At 48.7% G+C, this 17,706-nt stretch overlaps 1 protein-coding gene across 1 annotated transcript; it reads left to right on the top strand.

Annotated features, from left to right (window-relative positions):
• Positions 1–395: 395 nt before the first annotated feature.
• tshz3a (teashirt zinc finger homeobox 3a) lies at positions 396–16,991 on the top strand. Its single transcript, XM_008290979.1, has 2 exons — positions 396–772; positions 12,794–16,991. The coding sequence occupies exons 1-2, from the start codon at positions 733–735 to the stop codon at positions 16,105–16,107; spliced, it is 3,354 nt and encodes a 1,117-aa protein (XP_008289201.1). The 5' UTR covers positions 396–732; the 3' UTR covers positions 16,108–16,991.
• The last annotated feature ends 715 nt before the right edge of the window (positions 16,992–17,706 follow it).

Below are 17,706 nucleotides of genomic sequence, written 5' to 3'. Positions count from 1 at the left end.
ACATTTTATCATTATGGAAAAAATCCCAGCGGTTCATTCTTAAAAGAACAACAAAGAACATCCCAGTGTTTGGTATGAATACAACAGGGTGACAACTTCCCACCCAAACGACACAATAAAAGTAAAATGAGTTAAACTGACACCCGTCTGGGGACGTTACTGGAATATTATCCACCTAGTTTATGGTTCCGCGGTTCGCGATCATCAGCCTGCTGTGAGTAATAATCAACTCGGAGCTGTGGCTGTGATTCACGGTGGAGGCAGAGGTAGGAGGACACCGTGTGTGTGTCCGCCCCTCTCTGACAAGTAAAGAGTTAACGGAGCGGTGGGTTTGCCTATTCTCCTGCTGTGAGTGACGCGATCATCTCTCTTATCCCTCAACTTTGCCTGTTGCCAGACCAGGCAGCCGAGCTGGACGCTGGCTCTCACCGCGCACATCTCACCGCGACCAACCCGCCCAGCACCAGAACCGCGTCCCCCCGCTGCTCTGCCTTATTTATTTCATCCTGTCGCCGACTTTCCACCGCAGGCTGCTGTTCCGTAACGATGATTTTGAGTTTTTCTTCCCATCGGACTCCCCGATGTTGTGCAGTCTACTACACGAAGGCGTGAATCTTTTTTTTTTTTTTTTTGAGTGAAGAGGTGGATCTTCCCGGATACGGCGAGGGGGTTGCTTATATGAAATAATCAAAAAAGAAAGAAGACTTCCACGGAAATCCCCACAAATACAACATGCCAAGGAGGAAACAAGAAGCGCCGAAGCGCGCCGCAGGTACGTAACCAGAATGTGCGTAAAACGAGCTGCGCCGCGTCCAAGCTGCGGATGTTCCGTTTGTTTGTAAAGCTCCACTTTACAGTCACCGCATTTCCGTTTCCACTTAGAGCTTTTTTCCGCTCTCTGGCTGCTCTCCTCATACTAACTGTTACCTTTCTGCTGCGTTAACCCGGGTCGGCGTGTTTGTGCGTGTCGCTGCTCTCCACGCTGTAGCAGCCGTCCGATGAGTTCAACTTCCCTATTGTTCCAAACTTGAATCCCCCCCTTCCCCTCCCGCTCCTCGATCCCAACTGCCAGCTGAATCCGATCTGTAAGAGTAAAAGCCTTTCTGGAGGAATCAGCGGTGTTGTGTTGGTGCTGGGAGCCCGAGGCGTGCCATGAGAGCAGCACACGGGCTTTGTGCGCATTTGATCCGAGCGCATAACTTCTTTGCACAAGCGAGAGAGAGAAAAAAAAAACTCTACCTCTGAGGTTTTTTTTTTTCTCTTCTTTTCTTGGGATAAGATAAACAGTTTTAGAGCAGACAATGGGGTTCCGTGGGCTGGAAGGAGCCATAATCGACAGTTGCCATGTCTGATTTGACGGTTGATTGATTGGCTGTCATGCGGCTTTGATCTGATCCTTCCCGATTTGCATCAGAAAATCACTTCCCACCATGTGCTGCAGGCCCCTGACGTCACGTTTAAACCACTCTGAAAGGCCCTGTGTACTTTTTGCTCTCTCTCTCTCTCTCACACACACACACACACACACACACACACACACACACACACACACACTCTTCTATCACACTGATGGTCAAGTGACTCACGAAAAAGTGAAAGAAGAGGAGGGCGGTGGGGGACAAAGTGGTTTCACAGTGAGACATCACACACACAAACAGACACTTCCAGCAGAGAACATCACACTCCCATGTGCACATGCTCACTTGTTCACTTTGAACACACACACACACACACACACACATACAGTGGGGTGGAGGAGGAGGAGGAGGAGGCGGGAGGAGTGGGTTAGGGGTTGTAAAAGGAGCCGTGTGCTATGTAATGGAGGGGAGGAATGGGTTTGCTCTGTCAGACCGGGCCGTCACAACGGCTTTGTTTCATGTTTGATTTAATTGTCTCTCCCCTGACAGGCCCATTCATCAATGGCTTTAATGGTCAATCAGAGACAGGCTGAGTGAGTGCTCCCATTCTGTTTAGCCATAAGCTGGCCTGGGCTTTTATTTCATCAAAATGCCCCAGCCTAATGTACATGCTCACTGGCTCAGAGTGGCCGCGGGGAGCACATAAAGAATGACTGAAAGCTTTCTGATTTCAGATCAGTGAGAAGGATGTTTTTTTTTTTTTCCTCTTTCTCCTCCTCGTCTCCTCCTCTGCTCTATCCTCCTGCTACACTGGCTGCTCCTCTGTTGACGAAAGCGAATAAAAGGCTGTAATGTAGATCGTTTTGTGTTTTTAGAAAACAACTTTTTCTCCCTGAAACCACGCTTCTTTGTTCATTCATTCATCTATTCATTTCTTCATTTTTTTTCATGCTCCCCTTCCACCCCTGTCAGTCAGCCCGTGCAGCTGCAAGTTATAAAGTTGTCAACTGTTCAGTGGCACACAAAGGGTGATGATGAATTGATTGCAGCACAGAGCATGGTGATAGAGAGAGCAAAGAAAAGGATGACAGATGATGGGCCTTGATTAGGGACTTAGGGGGAGAGTCAGCCCACTGCAACCTTGAGACTTGCATGAAAAATCTACCCCCCCACTACACACACACACACACACACACACACACACCACTCACCCACCCTGCTTTGCTCTCTCATTGTCTCTCCAACACTCTCTCCCAGCTTCTCGCTCTCTTTCTTTCCTGTCTGAGAGGGTTTCTCTCTCCACAGTAGAAAACTTGTTTTGCCTGCTTCATTAGCGTTGGTCCAATTAGCCGTGAGGCTGATGGAGTCCTGACAGGCCCTGTGATTGGAGATGACAAGCTCGGGGTGCCCGGCCCAATGAGGTTTGCCACCACTTTGATGTAATCAACTTGATATTACACAGAGCCGCTCGCCTTTGGTTGTGCTGTAACTCAATTTTCTGCTGCAGGTGACAAATGGGCCTGCGTACCTGGGTCAGGTCTGAGTGCTCTTAACAACCAAGGGCAGCTGGCCACGTAAACAGCCGAAGCAAACATGAGCGAGAGGGGGAGAGAGAGAGACTTTCCCGGCTGTGGACCTCCCTCCTTCGTGGCTAGCGATTAGCTTTGCCGCAAGCTCGCGGCCTGAAGCTGTTGAAATGGCTTCAGAAAGTTGAAACACTCGGTCGACTTAACAGGAAGTCAACGCCGGCTTCAGGACACGCGGGCGACTTGGTTGGAATGTCTACGCTGTGCAGTGTGTGTGCAGGATGGATGCAGTGTGTGTGCAGGATGGATGCAGTGTGTGTGCAGGATCTCCAGTGTCAGTGTGCCGTCAGGTCACCGCTCAGAAACCCAGCCGGCCTTTTTCTCTGTCAGAAACTGTGGCCGTTTGTGTGAGTGAGGACGAGAGGAGTCCGATATAGAAGGAGGAGGGAGGGGAGCTGCTCTGATTTGGACAGGACTCCACAGCAACAGTTTCTTCTTTCTGCAGGGTCAGGATTTTAGCTGCCAGACTGGCAGCCATCACTCATGTCTGTCTCTGAGTGTGTGTGTGTGTGTGTGTGTACACTGGAATCAGTAGACATGCACTTTCTGATTTTTCTGCGTTCGATGTGTGTGTGTGGTTTGGCCTGCGATACCAATGAGAGGAATGGTAACCGTAGACCACCTGCTGAGGTCAGGCCATCATTCCCTGAACCCTGCAGGCCTAAAGTTCCTCCTTCTCCTCCCATCTCTCTGTCTTCTGCACATCACCTATGCGTCCTGCGCCAGCAGCGAAACTCAAGACCCAGTCAAACATGGAGTGTTGACTCCAGCTCAGACACAGGCTTTTACAGCACACATTGCAGACACATGCACACGTGTTGCGACTGGGTTGTAAAAGCAGCGAGTCCAATGAAGTAAGCTGCTTTTATATCTGTCTGCCTTCCTGTTGTTTATGTGTGAAAAGCATGCCCTTACGGAAGCAGCAGGGGAGCTCAAGTTGGGACTTAATTGTTCGGCCGACATACGCACTGACAGCACCGCAGAGCTTTAACAACAACACGCCTCCGCCGGCGTTGTTTGCAGGTGCGAGCGAGGTAAATGTTTTGGCCTTGCAGGCCTCGTTGCTAATGAAAGTCCTGTGGCTGGATTCCGGCGAGGTTGAGTCACGTCTGTGATCTATGTGTCTGATAAGTGCATACCTAATGAGGCTGTGAGCACCAGTGGAAGGAGGAGGACGGCTGACAGAGTGTTTCCCACAGGTATTGACAGACGCCTTTTTGTTTTTGCCATAGGCCTTGACTCCATAAATCCTGCCTGTGTAATGATAACAGTGCCACCCTGCCAGCAAGTGACTGAAAGAGAGAGTGTAAGAGAAGAGAGAAGGAGGGCAGAGGGGGAGGCAGAGGAGGAGGAGGAGGTCCTGGTGGTGGGGAAGATGAGGAGCAGAGGAGCGGGGGCGGTGAAATGGGCTTTCTCTCCTTTTTAACACACACTTGGCAGATGTCAAGCCATAGGGTTGGGCTCTAGGAGAGAAAAAGGAGTGTAAGTGCTGTAGTAGTGTCACAAATAGAAAACCGTTAGCCATCCACTCTTCCCTTTCAGCTCTCAGTGTGCTTTCAGCCGAGCTTTTTCAGACAAGACTGCTGTCTGGGCACTGAGTCGGAGGCTTTGTAAAAATAGTCCCACCGCTGTTGTGATAGATGCAGCTGCACTGTGGCGACAATTGGGACAGGCTGGATCCCTCCAACCCGCCGCCCCCTCCCAGAGGCAGCGAGCGCTGGAGCCTGGTGGGATGTGTGCTCTTTTTCGGGGAAACTGAGCCGCTCCGTTCTTCAGGGGTCCTGAAACCCAATCCAGGAGGAGAATAGCCCGGCCATGCCAGAGAGCCGATTTCCTTTTCAACAGAGTCATTTATCACTGACCCACCCTTCGCTTCTGACACGGTGACATGTGTCATTTATCAAACAGGCTTTAGCAGACACACAGAGGAGGGAGGCGGATGGGGGGCAGAGAGGAAGAGAAAGAGAGAGTGAAAGAGGGGAGAGCGAGACAGAGAGTGGACTGAGAGAAACAAAGAGGAGAGGAATGGAGAATGAGGTGTAGAATGGGTCCACACAAACACTGCTGTGTGTGTGTGTGTGTGTGTGTGTGTGTGTGTGTGTGTGAGAGTTTTTCCAGGGAACAGTGAGTTTTCCTGAAACCCTTGAGGAGAGCGTTTGGGAGGGGAGATTTTTGCGAGATGACAGCGAGGATTGAGTTACACTGAGTTGTGTTTTGATGAGTGACAGAATGTTCTTCCATGACACGTCTCTGGACGTCTGAATGAAGGAGAGAAATATGCTTTGTGAGTATACAAGTCCGACAAGTGCGTGTTGGTGTTGTTTACTCATAATATATGCACCACGAGCACGCGCCCAGGCAATGTGCGCGTACATGTGGCCATATGGCGTCAATGTTTAATGCTGTATGAGTGTGTCTGTGTGTGTGAGTGTGTGTGAGTGTGTGTGTGTGCTGCTCCCTGATGAACAGGGCTGACAGGTATCACTCATGCAGCAGCCTGGCCTTTAAATGAACCCGAGCTGCTCTGCTCTCCCGTGGCCCTAACAGGCTCTCTCCAAGATGGATGCTTCTTTAAAAATCAGATTAATGATGGATACCAGGCTTATAGTGCCATTTATCATGAAGAATATTATTTAGGCCGGCCGTGTATGGCTGTAACTGGAGAGCCAGGACGAGAAGAAGCAGGGTGGAAAGCCTTAGACAGACACTCACTGTGTGATGGATGGCTGAGCGCTCTCTCTGAGTGTTACTAGACACCAGCGCCGCAGCAGTAAGCCATAATCAGATAGCCCAGGGATGTTTATCCCGCAACTACACTACCCAGATTGCCTTGCCTGGAGGGTTGCTTTATGAAAGGTATAGTCTGTCATTATTATCATCTTTAAAAAGTTAGTAGGATCCTGAAAAAGAGCTCCAGACACTGAAGGGCACGTGGAAGCCTTTGAAGAGTTTATTGCAATTACACGTTATGAAATGATCCACTGGATCCACGATGACTGACTGTAATGATTACCGCAAAGTTTCCATTTTGTGTTGCCCAGAAGAGTCCCCAGACCTGCGTCATTCCCCAACATTCATGAATAAAAGTACAGTGAGAGGTCAAGGCGAGGCCAGCGCTGCCGCTGCTACAGAACAGGCAGGAGGAAAAAAACAGTTGTTTTGTTTTTTTGTCCTCTTCTTGTTCCTTTCTCTGTGTCTCCTACCTCCTCCTCCCTCCTACACACTACTGTGATTTATGGTGGCCATCCATCTTCAAGCTGCGTCCATCACCTCCTCGTTGCTAGGCGATCATGGCAGCAGCTGTGTGTTGAGAGAGGGGTTTGGTCGTCCCACTCCCGAGGCCCGGTTTTATTCCCCTCGCCCTGTACCCTAAATTTCGATTTTAAACACCCTCCCAGATTTAGTTCCAGCTATAAAACTGAAACTTCCTCCCAGAGCCCATCGCCTGGTCTCTGCTTTAACCCCGGCAGCACCTTGCTTTACAAACTAAGGTCTGCATGTAAGTGTAGATCTGTATTATTATTATAATAATTATTTGCACATCGGCCTTCATGTCAGATCTACAGTGATGCAGGTCCCAGAACCTGGAGGAAAAATGAGCATTTTTTGCTTCTATTTTTCTGTCATATTTTCCCGTTATGTCAAAACGTGAAGGTTTTCCTCCGCGCTGTCAAAAAGCAAGAAGGCAGCAACAGAACCAGATCCCTGGATGTCCTGCTGTGACACTCCCATGACTTCACTCACACAGGTTCACAGCTTACGTCACACTGAACAGAAAACTAGAAGGACAGACCTGTGGAAACACGAGAGAAAATAAAACACTGACATTATTATCTAAGGTAGCCAGTAGGAATCAGAATGACTTTTTTTTTCTGCTTCACTTTGTGCCGTTTTGTTCCACGCTGTCGTGCAGACGAGCGTAACGGGCACTTCAGGTATTCTACATTTCCAAATAGTTCAGATTATTGGGTCATAATTGACGTGTTTGTCGCCGGTGTTGGCTTCAGGTGTGAATCTGTGCTGCCTCGCTCCGAAAACACAGGCAAGTAAAATGTTATAAAGCTAAACAATAAAAAAACCAAAAAGAAAGAATGCAAAATGTCAAAAAGTCAGAGCTACAGTCGTCCCAGTGTTTGACCTGCATTACCTACAACATCCTGAGCGTGGTTTCAGAAGTCAGGAGGGCCTTCAGCCGGCTGCATTACTGCTTTGGCCCATTCACACAGCCCGCTGACCTTTTAACAACATTGTGATATGAGGCCTAAACAGTGGGAGGAATGGGGGAATAAGCAGCGGTTCTGCTTCGTGGAGCTTCGCTTGAGAGCTGCACAAGCACCGCGTATAGAGAGAGTGATGGAAAGAATGAGGCAGAGATGTGGGATAGTTGAAAGAAGTTTGACTGACTACGTATCATCAGACGAGACAGGCTTGATGTGCACGTCGGCCTGGAACATCGCCTTCCTGCCGAGCCTCAGTCCTCGTTACTGCCCTTGGTTCTGCACCTGTGGAAGCAGTTTGTGTTGATTTTTTTTTTCTTTTTTTTTCTGTTTTGTTTGTTTCCATTTTGTTTATCGCTTATTGTGGCGGCTTCACGCTGAGACTTTACGAGTTCGGTCGCCTCGTTCTGCTCTGTGTTAGAGTAAGTAATAGGAGGCCTTTATGTGTTTGCGGCTCGTCTCGCGTCAGATAAACCTGATGAATTTTCAGGTTTGGAAGGTCTGTATGTGCAGCTGGCAGCTTTGAGGTCCAGTCATAACACAGCAGCAGCAGCAGCAGCCAGCCGAGGGTTGAATCTATTCACTTTCTTTCTCTTACTATGTGCATTGACAAGGTTCAGCCCTAAGCTTTGCCTGGGGCCAGAATGATCTCTCTGTTTTTCCCATCTCCCCTATCACACATCCTGCACTACAATCGGCGGACACAATGTATTCACAATGCCATCAGGGGGTAGAGAACACACACAAATAAAAACTGACAAAGACGTCCATGATCGGCTGGAACACGATGGGCCGTGTGAGCGCCGCCGAGTTGTGCCTTAAAAACCTAGAAAGTGAGCTTCACTCTGGTCATGTCTGCAAAAAAAAAAAAAGCCCGACTTATGTCAGGACTTGTTAATTTTTAAAATGGCCACAGATCACCTGTTACATTTTTTCTCGTGGGACTTTGAGCCAGCTTGTAGGGATCAAAGGGAAAAGAGGGAGAGAACTAAGTTTGATTGAGTGTGTTACTTTGACAAATGTGTACAAGAGAAAGGCATTTTAGGTATGGTACTGATCTGCCGCTATTTTGACAGAATGGGGCTGTTTTGGACTAAATTATTCTAATCTATTTAAGGAGTTTTAGACTGCTGAGAAACTTGAGAGAGGGAGTGAAAGGCGGTGGTTTGTGAGGGGATTTTTTTGTGTGTTTTTTTTGTTTTTGTTTTTTTTATTGAGACTGAGGTGACTTCCTGTCCTGTAGTGTTCTGGAGCTGTTTCCTGTCAGTAAGAGCCCCCCGCTGAGGGGCCGTGTTGGTTTAAGGGCGTCAAGGTCCAGTTAAAATACTGTACACATGTCAAGACACACACGTCATGTTGTGACACAGTTTAACTCTCTCCTCTCACAGCGCTGCTTCCTCGTCCTCTGAATGCCCAACATGTGGTCAGAGGTCCCTAAAAGCATTCGTTTCTATTTTCTTCAATTGGACAATAAAAAATAAATCTTGTCTATAGAACAAACGGTGTTATTATCATCCGTAGTTGCAGAATTTCTGCTTTGATTTTCCTGTTTGTGAAGGAGGCTGCTTTCCTTTACAGTCGAACACGCGTGTGGACGTCTTAATTGCATCTCTGCGCTGTGCGTGTGCTTTATGAATAAAGAGGTAATCAGGATATGAAACCCATACGAGCCATACTTCCACTACTGCATACTTTCTTTAAAATCCCTTTAAGACGTTAATGAAGCATTCTCCTTTGGATGTGCGTGATGTACACGATGATGTGCACGCTGCATTTATATAATGCATCACAGATTAATTCACATATAAGGCGTATGAACTTAAATCTAATCTTTTTCTCTCCGTGTTTTTCCACCATCATCTCAGGAAAATAACCCGAGATGCGGTGCAGGTTTTTTCTCTCTACGATACACAGACATCTGCTGTCCATGCAGCACCTTTTTAGAGCAAAAAAAAACAGCAGCACAAATGAAATATTGTACTGATGTTGACCACACAAAGGACGCTCCCTTTTTTTTTTTTTTTTTTAAATCAGGACGCCTCTGGCAAGGTTGCATTTTTGACCAAGCAGTGATTTGAGTGTGAGGTTGAGACACAGGTAGGGTTTTTAATGACACATCCTGTTTACCCGGCTTCTGCTGGGTGTGATCTGGCTCGCACACTGTTTCCCCAGCTGTGGAGGCCAAATCAGGAATATTCCCTTTGGTCATCAAGGGGCCCGGTTTACCAGAAGAAGGAGACTGGGTTTAGCTTGATGAAGAGATATTGGTGTTTTCTTGAATTTATATATGCAAATGTATATGCAGATGAAGCTTCATTTTGTTTCCGTGGTGATTTCCGTACAGTAAAAGATTTCTTCCTCAGGAAACACGTGCAGGGTTTCGCTTTAAAGCGGAGCGGCAGAAACAGACAGCGCTTTTAGCAGGAGAAATAACGCATAGGACGGACAGTGAAAGCTCTGCTTCAGAGGCAGCTCCAGTCCCTTCCTGCTTAATCAGCCCCTGTCCCTGCCCTCTCTGTTGTTCCTGATCGTCAGAGCAGCACTGCAGTATTTCTATCAGATGATCTCTCCCTCCTCGTCTGCGGCCCTTATGTTTATGAAAATGATACTCCACAGGAATGCCTCCTGCATGCCAAGATGTCACTGTCTTTCCTCATCGCTCGCATCTACGTGCACGTACCAGTGTGTTTGTGTGCGGGGGGGGGCTGACTGGCTGTATTTATATTTATAATTGTGTGTGTGTGTGTGTGTGTGTGTGTGTGGGGGAGTGTGTTGGAGGTTTGTGTACGTTGAGGTGATGTGTGTGTGTTTTGCATGTGAGACTTATATTCTCTGCAGCTTGTGTGCTTTGCGTGAATCTGTTATTGCTATTTCTGTGTGAGCTGTGACTGAGACGTTGATTGTGTGAAAGTGCATCTCCGAGCCGTCCTATCCCACCTCCTCCTCCTCCTCCTCCTTCCCAAAAGGAATCATTCATGGAACCTAATGATTCTTGTCTTTCCTCCACATGGCATCAGCTCAGTTTATCATTACAACAACACACACACACACACACACACACACACACTCTCACGCTTTTTTTTTCTCTCTCTCTTTCTCACACCCACACACTAGGAAAATTCATACATTGGCCCTACACCATATGCTTAGATATTAGTTAAGACTGCATCCAAGAGTACTGTTGTATTCATAATATTCATAATTTATTCTAAGGGAGCCTCTATACTCCCATCACCTTTTATTAGCTTGATAAATCACCTCTGTTGTCAGTCAAGGCAGGGAGAATAATTGGATGTGGTTGTCGCCCTGTGTGATGGATTATCAGTCATTGGGGATTAAATTAACAGATAGTGCTCAGACATAATGGTTTTTGTTTTGCATTTTAAATTGCCTGGGAGCACGGTTTGACTCTATAGGTTGTTCTAGCCGGTCCTGTTGGACTTCTCTCCCCGTCTCTCTGCTGTTTGGGTTTCACATGAGGAATATTAAGCAAAAGGCGACCTGAGAACTTGGTCATGTGATGCGCCAGGTTTCGCCTGATCTGTGACCAGCTAGTCAAGTAAAAGGAACACGTGAGCTGCCTCGTCCTGTTTGGGATTCTCTCATTTTAAATCAGAATCGGACACAAATGCGGCACAAAAGAAGAAGCAGAAAGAGACGGTAAAGCGAGAGGAAAGCGAGCGTGCAAGAAGTAGCAGCGAGATATCTCTGCCTGAGAGTGAGCGATTTACCTCCTCGGCCCTTCTCCTTCCTCCCAGACCCCTCCCTCCCTCCACATCCACATTATCATAATTGTGTCCAGAACATGAGGGGCCGGGGAAGTGATCATGTCATTTTATTTACACCCTGCTTGGCCCTTTTTACAAACGACATGCCACTGACTGCCAAGCGGACTGGGGCCCGACGACATCTTTTGATCAGGGCTGTCGGGGCCTATCAGTGGAGAATGGCAGGTAATGGATACCCAGTGACAAACCAAATCTCCGGGAGGACGGAGAGTGGGCCGCACCTGCCAGGTCTCCATTAGGCTGGCCTCTCAGTGGGGCTGCCTGCTGACTGTGCCCCCAGGGCCCAAATCAGACCAGCGCCAGCCGCATGGCTGCCTAGAGATTGGCTGTTAGCACTGGAAATGAGAGTTATTTCAGCTATGACATTTTTGTTTAGACTGGATGTGTGTGCGGGGGGCGGTGGAGGGGGGATGAAGGATTTAGTCACAGCGTGTGTGTGTGTGTGTGTGTGTGTGTGTGTGTGTGTGTGTGTGTGTGTGTGTGTGTGTGTGTGTGTATGTATGTACATGTGTGTGTGTGTGTGTGTCCACACACACATACTGGGCTGTGTGAGCGCTCAAACCATTAAAGCCTAAACCTACAGGTTCTTTCTGTGGCATTTGTCTTAGTTTACAATATTGTCCAAATGGCCTCAGACCTGTCCACAGGCCATCCACTATTTTCAGAGATTATTTGTTTTTCCTTAAGTTGAGCGGTTTTGTGAGTGAGGTGGTCAGGAAATGAGGGGCCTGGTGACACGACGGAGGACGGGGGTGCGTTGGCGTTTGGTGGGTAGACACGCCGCCACAGGAGACACAGGAGTGTGTGTGTGTGTGTGTGTGTGTGTGTGTGTGTGTGTGTGTTTGCATGCGGGAGGAGGGGGAGGCTAGCAGTGCACACACACACACACACATGCGCACACACACAGCGATCATCTCCCTCCATGTGAGCAGTGGGCGCCAACATGCAAAGTGACAGGCCACTTATGCATCGCCGTCATGTCGGCGGTCGGCGCTCTCACCTCGTCCTCTTCATCCCGCTCTTCTTCTCATCCCGTTTTATTCCTTCCTTTATTTTCTTCATTACTTTCTGTTTTTCTTGTTTTCACGATGTATTGTGTTTGACATTTAAGACCCGTTTGGACTGAGATCTGCTTTTAAGATTCCAGTTTGAGCCACAGTATCGACTGTCTCCTACATATTAAGAAACTAATGAACTCACTTCAGGCCAGATGACACCGTGGGATGTCTGTTCAACATATCAAAATGTCATCAACAGAATTCTGACATCCCTTTCTTGAAATTCTTCAAGATGTGCTCTTTGCCTGTGTGTGCGGGTGTGTCAGTACGTATGTGTGTGTAATCAGAGAAGAGGCAGATGAAGAGGCGTCAGACATATTAACTGACAGATGGAGGTTGATCCAACTCATTTATTACCCCAGAGGAGAATGCCACAGTGAGATTGGGCTTCATTAATTTCAGATTTAGTTTTCATTTCAAGCTGTTGCGCCCTGAGATAAATAAAATGGTGCATTATGTTTTTGCCAAGATATTTCTTTTTTGTTTTCCTCCAATAGAAGGAGTGAAAAGAGGGGAGGCATAAGTTCCGTGTGGCTGGGGTAGTATATAAATACAGGCTCGCCTAGAGGAAAATAACACCTCAACGGTTGATGAGGTGAAATGGGATGACTGTAATTTCTCAGCTCAGCTTTAAAGGCTCCCACACAGATGGCTCATTTATCCCTGGGAGTCCTCGGGCACACATAGCAGGGAAACTTTTTCTCCAGTTATTCTAACATAGCGTGTTCACTCCCTGCAATTTAACTCATCTCTTTCCTTCTCTCTTTGTCTCCATTCTCCTTGCAGCCTATTCTCCCGAGGAGCTGACAGAGCGCACTGTGGAGGATGAGGAAGCAGAAGCAGACGACCTGCCCTCAGCCCCTCAGGATGACCTTCCCATGAAAGATGAGTTTGTGGAGCAGAGCGAAGGGACTGCCAAGGAGCAGGCATGTGACCAGGAATCAGCTGAGGCCACCGAGCTCTCAGGACAAGAGATGGACAGTGAGTCACATGTGAGTGAGACCAGCGACCGCCTCTCAGACTTTGAGAGTCCCTCCAGAAAAGTTGAGGGAAACTTGGTCACAGCGTCTCTGAACGCTGGCACTAAGACGCCTCCCATAGCCATGGACACCTTAGAGCAGATGAAGGCTATCTACTCCAGCTTCCTGACCAGCCCCTTGTGGTCACCACTGAATTTTAATTCCACACCGCCGCCAACACAGTCTTCGGCCTCTACCGAGAAGCCGGCTCGCAGCAACAGCACCAGTAGCAGCAGCAGCTGCAGCAGCGGTAGCTATGACTGGCACCAGTCTGCAGTGGCAAAGACACTACAACAACATCCTCCTCAGAGCCGTCACCCTCCACAGTCTGAGCCCAGCCTCTTTAGTACGGTCCAGCTCCACAGGCAGAACCCAAAGCTGTTTGGCTCCATCTTCACCGGGGCCAGTAAATTCCGCTGTAAGGGCTGCAGCGCTGCGTACGACACCCTGGTGGAGCTGACCGTCCACATGAACGACACAGGCCACTACCGCGACGACAACCAGGACAAGGCAGGCAGCGGCGCCAAGCGCTGGTCCAAACCACGTAAGCGGTCCCTGTTGGAGATGGAGGGGAAGGAGGATGCCCAGAAAGTTTTAAAGTGCATGTATTGTGGCCACTCCTTTGAGTCCCTCCAGGACCTCAGCGTCCACATGATCAAGACCAAACACTACCAGAAAGTGCCTCTGAAGGAGCCCATGGCCCCTGTGGCAGCCAAAATCTTGTCTTCTAAGAAAAGGGGACTGGTGGGGTTAGACCTCACTGCCACGCCACGCTCTAGAGAAGGAACCCCCAAAGCTAAGCACTCGCAGGCAGACTTGAGCGAACCGTCGCAGAAGCCTTCCTCCAGCCCGTACACCACCACCAACAACCGCTACGGCCACCAGAACGGCGCGAGCTACGCCTGGCAGTTTGAATCCAACAAATTCCAGATCCTGAAGTGTATGGAGTGTGGGAGTTCCCATAACACACTTCAAGAGCTGCGGACCCACATGATGGTGACAGGACACTTCCTGAGGGTGACGAGCTCTGTGGGAAAGAGAATCAAAACACTTCCCGAGGCCACCTCCCCCAATCCCGGCAGAGTTACCACACCTACTGAACAGAGGGTCCAGTCTGTACCACTCGCGCCCTCCACCTTCTCTCCTCCGCCTCTTCAAACCACCACAACTCCCCCCGCCACCTCCCCTCCTCTCAAAGAGATCAAGAAGGAGGAGGTTGAGGAGGAGTGCACGAAGCAAGAGGCTGGACATGAGAAGCAGGTTGCCGTTACTGTCGGTAAGGAGGAGGACGGGGAGAGGGAGGAAAAATATGACATTTCAAAGTATAACTATCTGACTGAAGACGACCTGAAGGAGAGCCCTAAAGGGGGCTTTGATATTCTCAAATCACTGGAGAACACTGTGACATCAGCCATCAATAAGGCGCAGAGTGGGAACCCCAGCTGGGGGGGCTACCCCAGCATCCATGCAGCCTATCAGTTCCCCGGTGCCCTCAAGCTCCAACAGGGCAGCATGGAAAAGAACTCCCAGATGAAGTTCTTGTTTAACGGAGGCGACGGATCGCTGTCCTCCCTCGCTAAGAACCAGCCCCTCATTTCCCCCCCACTTAGCCAGTCCTCCCCCTTTCCCAGCAACAACTTCCAGGCGATGGAGGAGTTGGTGAAAAAAGTGACTGAGAAAGTAGCAAAAGTGGAGCAGCGGGTGAAGCAGTTGTCTCCAAAGAGGGAGAACCAACTCTCCCCCTGCAGCAGCGACGCTGGAGAGTCGCACAAGGGAGGAGAGGCTGACTCACCGCGGGAATGGAGGGAAGTCACTCCAGCCAATAGCGACAGGGGAAGCCATAGCGACAGAGCGTCCCCGGCTACGGAGCCCAAGAGAGAATCAGCAGTCAAATCCCCACTTGCCTCTACGCTGAGATGCAGCACTGCTATTATCACTGGCCATACTCCTCCTGAGCAGCCCTTTGTCAACCCTCTAAGTGCTCTTCAGTCAGTAATGAACATTCATTTGGGGAAAGCAGCCAAGCCCTCTTTGCCAAACCAAGATCCCCTGAGCCTGCTCTCTAGGCTCAGCCAGAGCATGGCTGAGAAGGCGGCTGTGGCCGCTCCTCCATCACAGACCAAAAAGACCGAAAGTGTAGCTGATAATAGTTTCTTGCAGCCCAGTGATGACCAGCCTATGGACCTCACAAAAGGGAAAAGTGACAGAGGAGGCTCTGTAGGCTCAGCCCCCCTCACACCCTCATCCACAGGCTCCTCCATCTCCCCCATATCTGTTGTTACCCCTGCTAAGCTAACCGTGGTCTCCCCCTACACGTCCAGCAGCCCTCTGCATGAAAACGCACTGTCTGACATCTCAGACATGCTGAGGAACCTGACTCAGTCCCACCATGTCTCAAAGCCTCCCTCACGATCCCGGGTCACAGATAAAACCGAGGTTGTGGGCTCCACCCACGACGACGACGACGCGTCCCTGCACGGTCACAAACGCAAGGGCCGCCACTCCAACTGGAACCCTCAGCACCTCCTTCTCCTGCAGGCCCAGTTCGCCTCCAGCCTGAGGCAGACGTCGGAGGGGAAGTACATCATCAATGACCTCAGCCCACAGGAAAGAATGCACGTCTCTCGTTTCACAGGTCTCTCCATGACCACCATCAGTCACTGGCTGGCTAACGTCAAGTATCAGCTACGGAGAACGGGCAGGACCAAGTTCCTCAAGAACCTGGACTCCGGTCAGCCTATATTCTTCTGTAGCGACTGTGCCTCACAGATCCGAACCCCGGCAGCGTACGTATGCCACCTGGAAGCCCACCTGGGGTTCAGAGTCAGGGACCTAGCCAAGCTGTCCCCCAAACAGACTGTCAGGGACTCCCACACTCTCACTGAGAAACTGGTGCCCCTGGAGTCCTTCCTTTCTCCACAATCACAAGACGACTGCAGCAGTAACGGGGCGGTGTACCGCTGCCAGCTCTGTGTCCGTAAGTTTGCCACTAAGCACGCCATCAAGCTCCACCTCAGCAAGAGCCATGGGAAGTCTCCAGAGGACCATCTGCTGTATGTGTGTGAACTGGAGAAACATTAGATTCCTCGTAGCAGAAGACGTACTGGACAACATGCGTAGAATGACTGTTAGACAAAAAACACACACAGAGAATATTTGAGATGTGTGACGGCGCACACAGACGCCATGAACTGCTATCAACATGTCAGCACAAGGTGTTTACATCTATTCGGCCTAAAAGCATTTCTGATTTCTCTGTATTTCAAAAGACGTTTATTTCACACCAGAACATACTGTAGGTCAGATATTCAGCTCCCTCACACATCCGAGGGCACATTCTTTCATGATCGCGGTGAAACTCTTGACTAGAAGGTCAGCTATTAACTTGAAATGTATTAACTTTATTATATTTATTTTGTATTTTTGTGACTTGGGTTCTGATTTGCTGGTAGACTGCATGTGTTGCTGTTACATTTGTACAGTCCTGTCCTGTCCTGTCCAGATTTTAAAAATGCCCTTTTAAACTGGTCATTTTTTAACACCTTAAAACAGCCAAACGCCTGGGAACGCTCCTGAAAAGAATCTGCCAAACAGCAGAAATTCATTGCTTGTTTTTATAGTTTTCTCTGTACAGCCTATTGATTTTCTTGCTGATTGTAAAAAAGCTGCCTTGTTCTTTATCATTGAGTAAGGGGCACTTAAAATCCAGGTCTGTGTAAAAATGTACATAGAGTGTGTAAGCTTACGATTTGCTGTTTAAATTATGCATACTTGTTATATTTCCTAATTTAAGAGGACTATGACTATCCACTGGTGCAGAGCCTTTGAAGAAGATTAAAAGGACACTGTTTTGCACAATAGTTTTATAAATGTTATTTGATATAAAAAAAAAAAAAACAACCCAATACAGATATGTTAATGCCTTGTGCTTCTATGATTAAATTGAATTAACTGCTGCATAAAAACATTGTTTTCTTTCATATTTGCTAATCAGTGAAATTTCCGGATCAAGGTGCATTTTGAATTTGAAGAGCAACATTTCAACAGAGCAGTTTTATTTATGAAGAGAGATAACGGACATTATGGTCCCAGATGTAATTTCCAAAGTGATTTTCACCTGGATTAGGAGAATAATTCAGCATAAAGGGAAAGAAAAAGCCTCTCTCCTCCGATCTGTTGTCCCACAATGTCATGACTAAGCATTTAGCAACCAGCTGATAGGCTGCTCACATCTGCAGATGCACTAAGCAGAACTTAAAAAACCCTCAACGTTTTCCTGTGCAGTTGTCTTCACAAGCACAATTTGTCAAGTATTGCGAGTGATTTCTGTGCCGTCGCGTTGTTGGGGCGGACTCGAGAGGTGCGAGTGGTGCCACTGCCTGCAAGGCGTCTGGCAGGTGGTGTGTGCTGCATGTAAACCACCAGATGTTTCTGAAACGAGCCACTGGAGGAGGAGGAGGCAGGCGGGCTACAACAGCAGGCAGAGTGGGCTGATTACCACGGGGGCTTGGATGCCATCAGGAGCCCTGGGCACAGACAGCAGATCTGGCACACACCTGGACTCCAAGACTGTCCCTTGGAAAAAATAAAGCGGATCCTATATACGCGCGCTGAGACAAGCTGACAGTGGTGCAGAATGCACAGACAGGTGCTATTCCCTCAAAGCAGGCTTTTGGATCT

Source organism: Stegastes partitus, unplaced genomic scaffold (genome assembly GCF_000690725.1).
Source record: "Stegastes partitus isolate 25-593 unplaced genomic scaffold, Stegastes_partitus-1.0.2 Scaffold707, whole genome shotgun sequence".
In the NCBI taxonomy this organism is placed as follows: Eukaryota; Metazoa; Chordata; class Actinopteri; family Pomacentridae; genus Stegastes; species Stegastes partitus.
Note: the sequence above shows the minus strand (reverse complement) of the source record. Positions and strands in the feature narration are given on the sequence as shown.

Excerpts from the sequence above, each read along its gene's own strand:
- tshz3a (XM_008290979.1), top strand. The coding sequence starts at position 733 with ATGCCAAGGAGGAAACAAGAAGCGCCGAAGCGCGCCGCAG. Across the intron at positions 773-12,793 it reads AGCGCCGAAGCGCGCCGCAG|CCTATTCTCCCGAGGAGCTG; the intron begins GTACGTAACCAG and ends TTCTCCTTGCAG.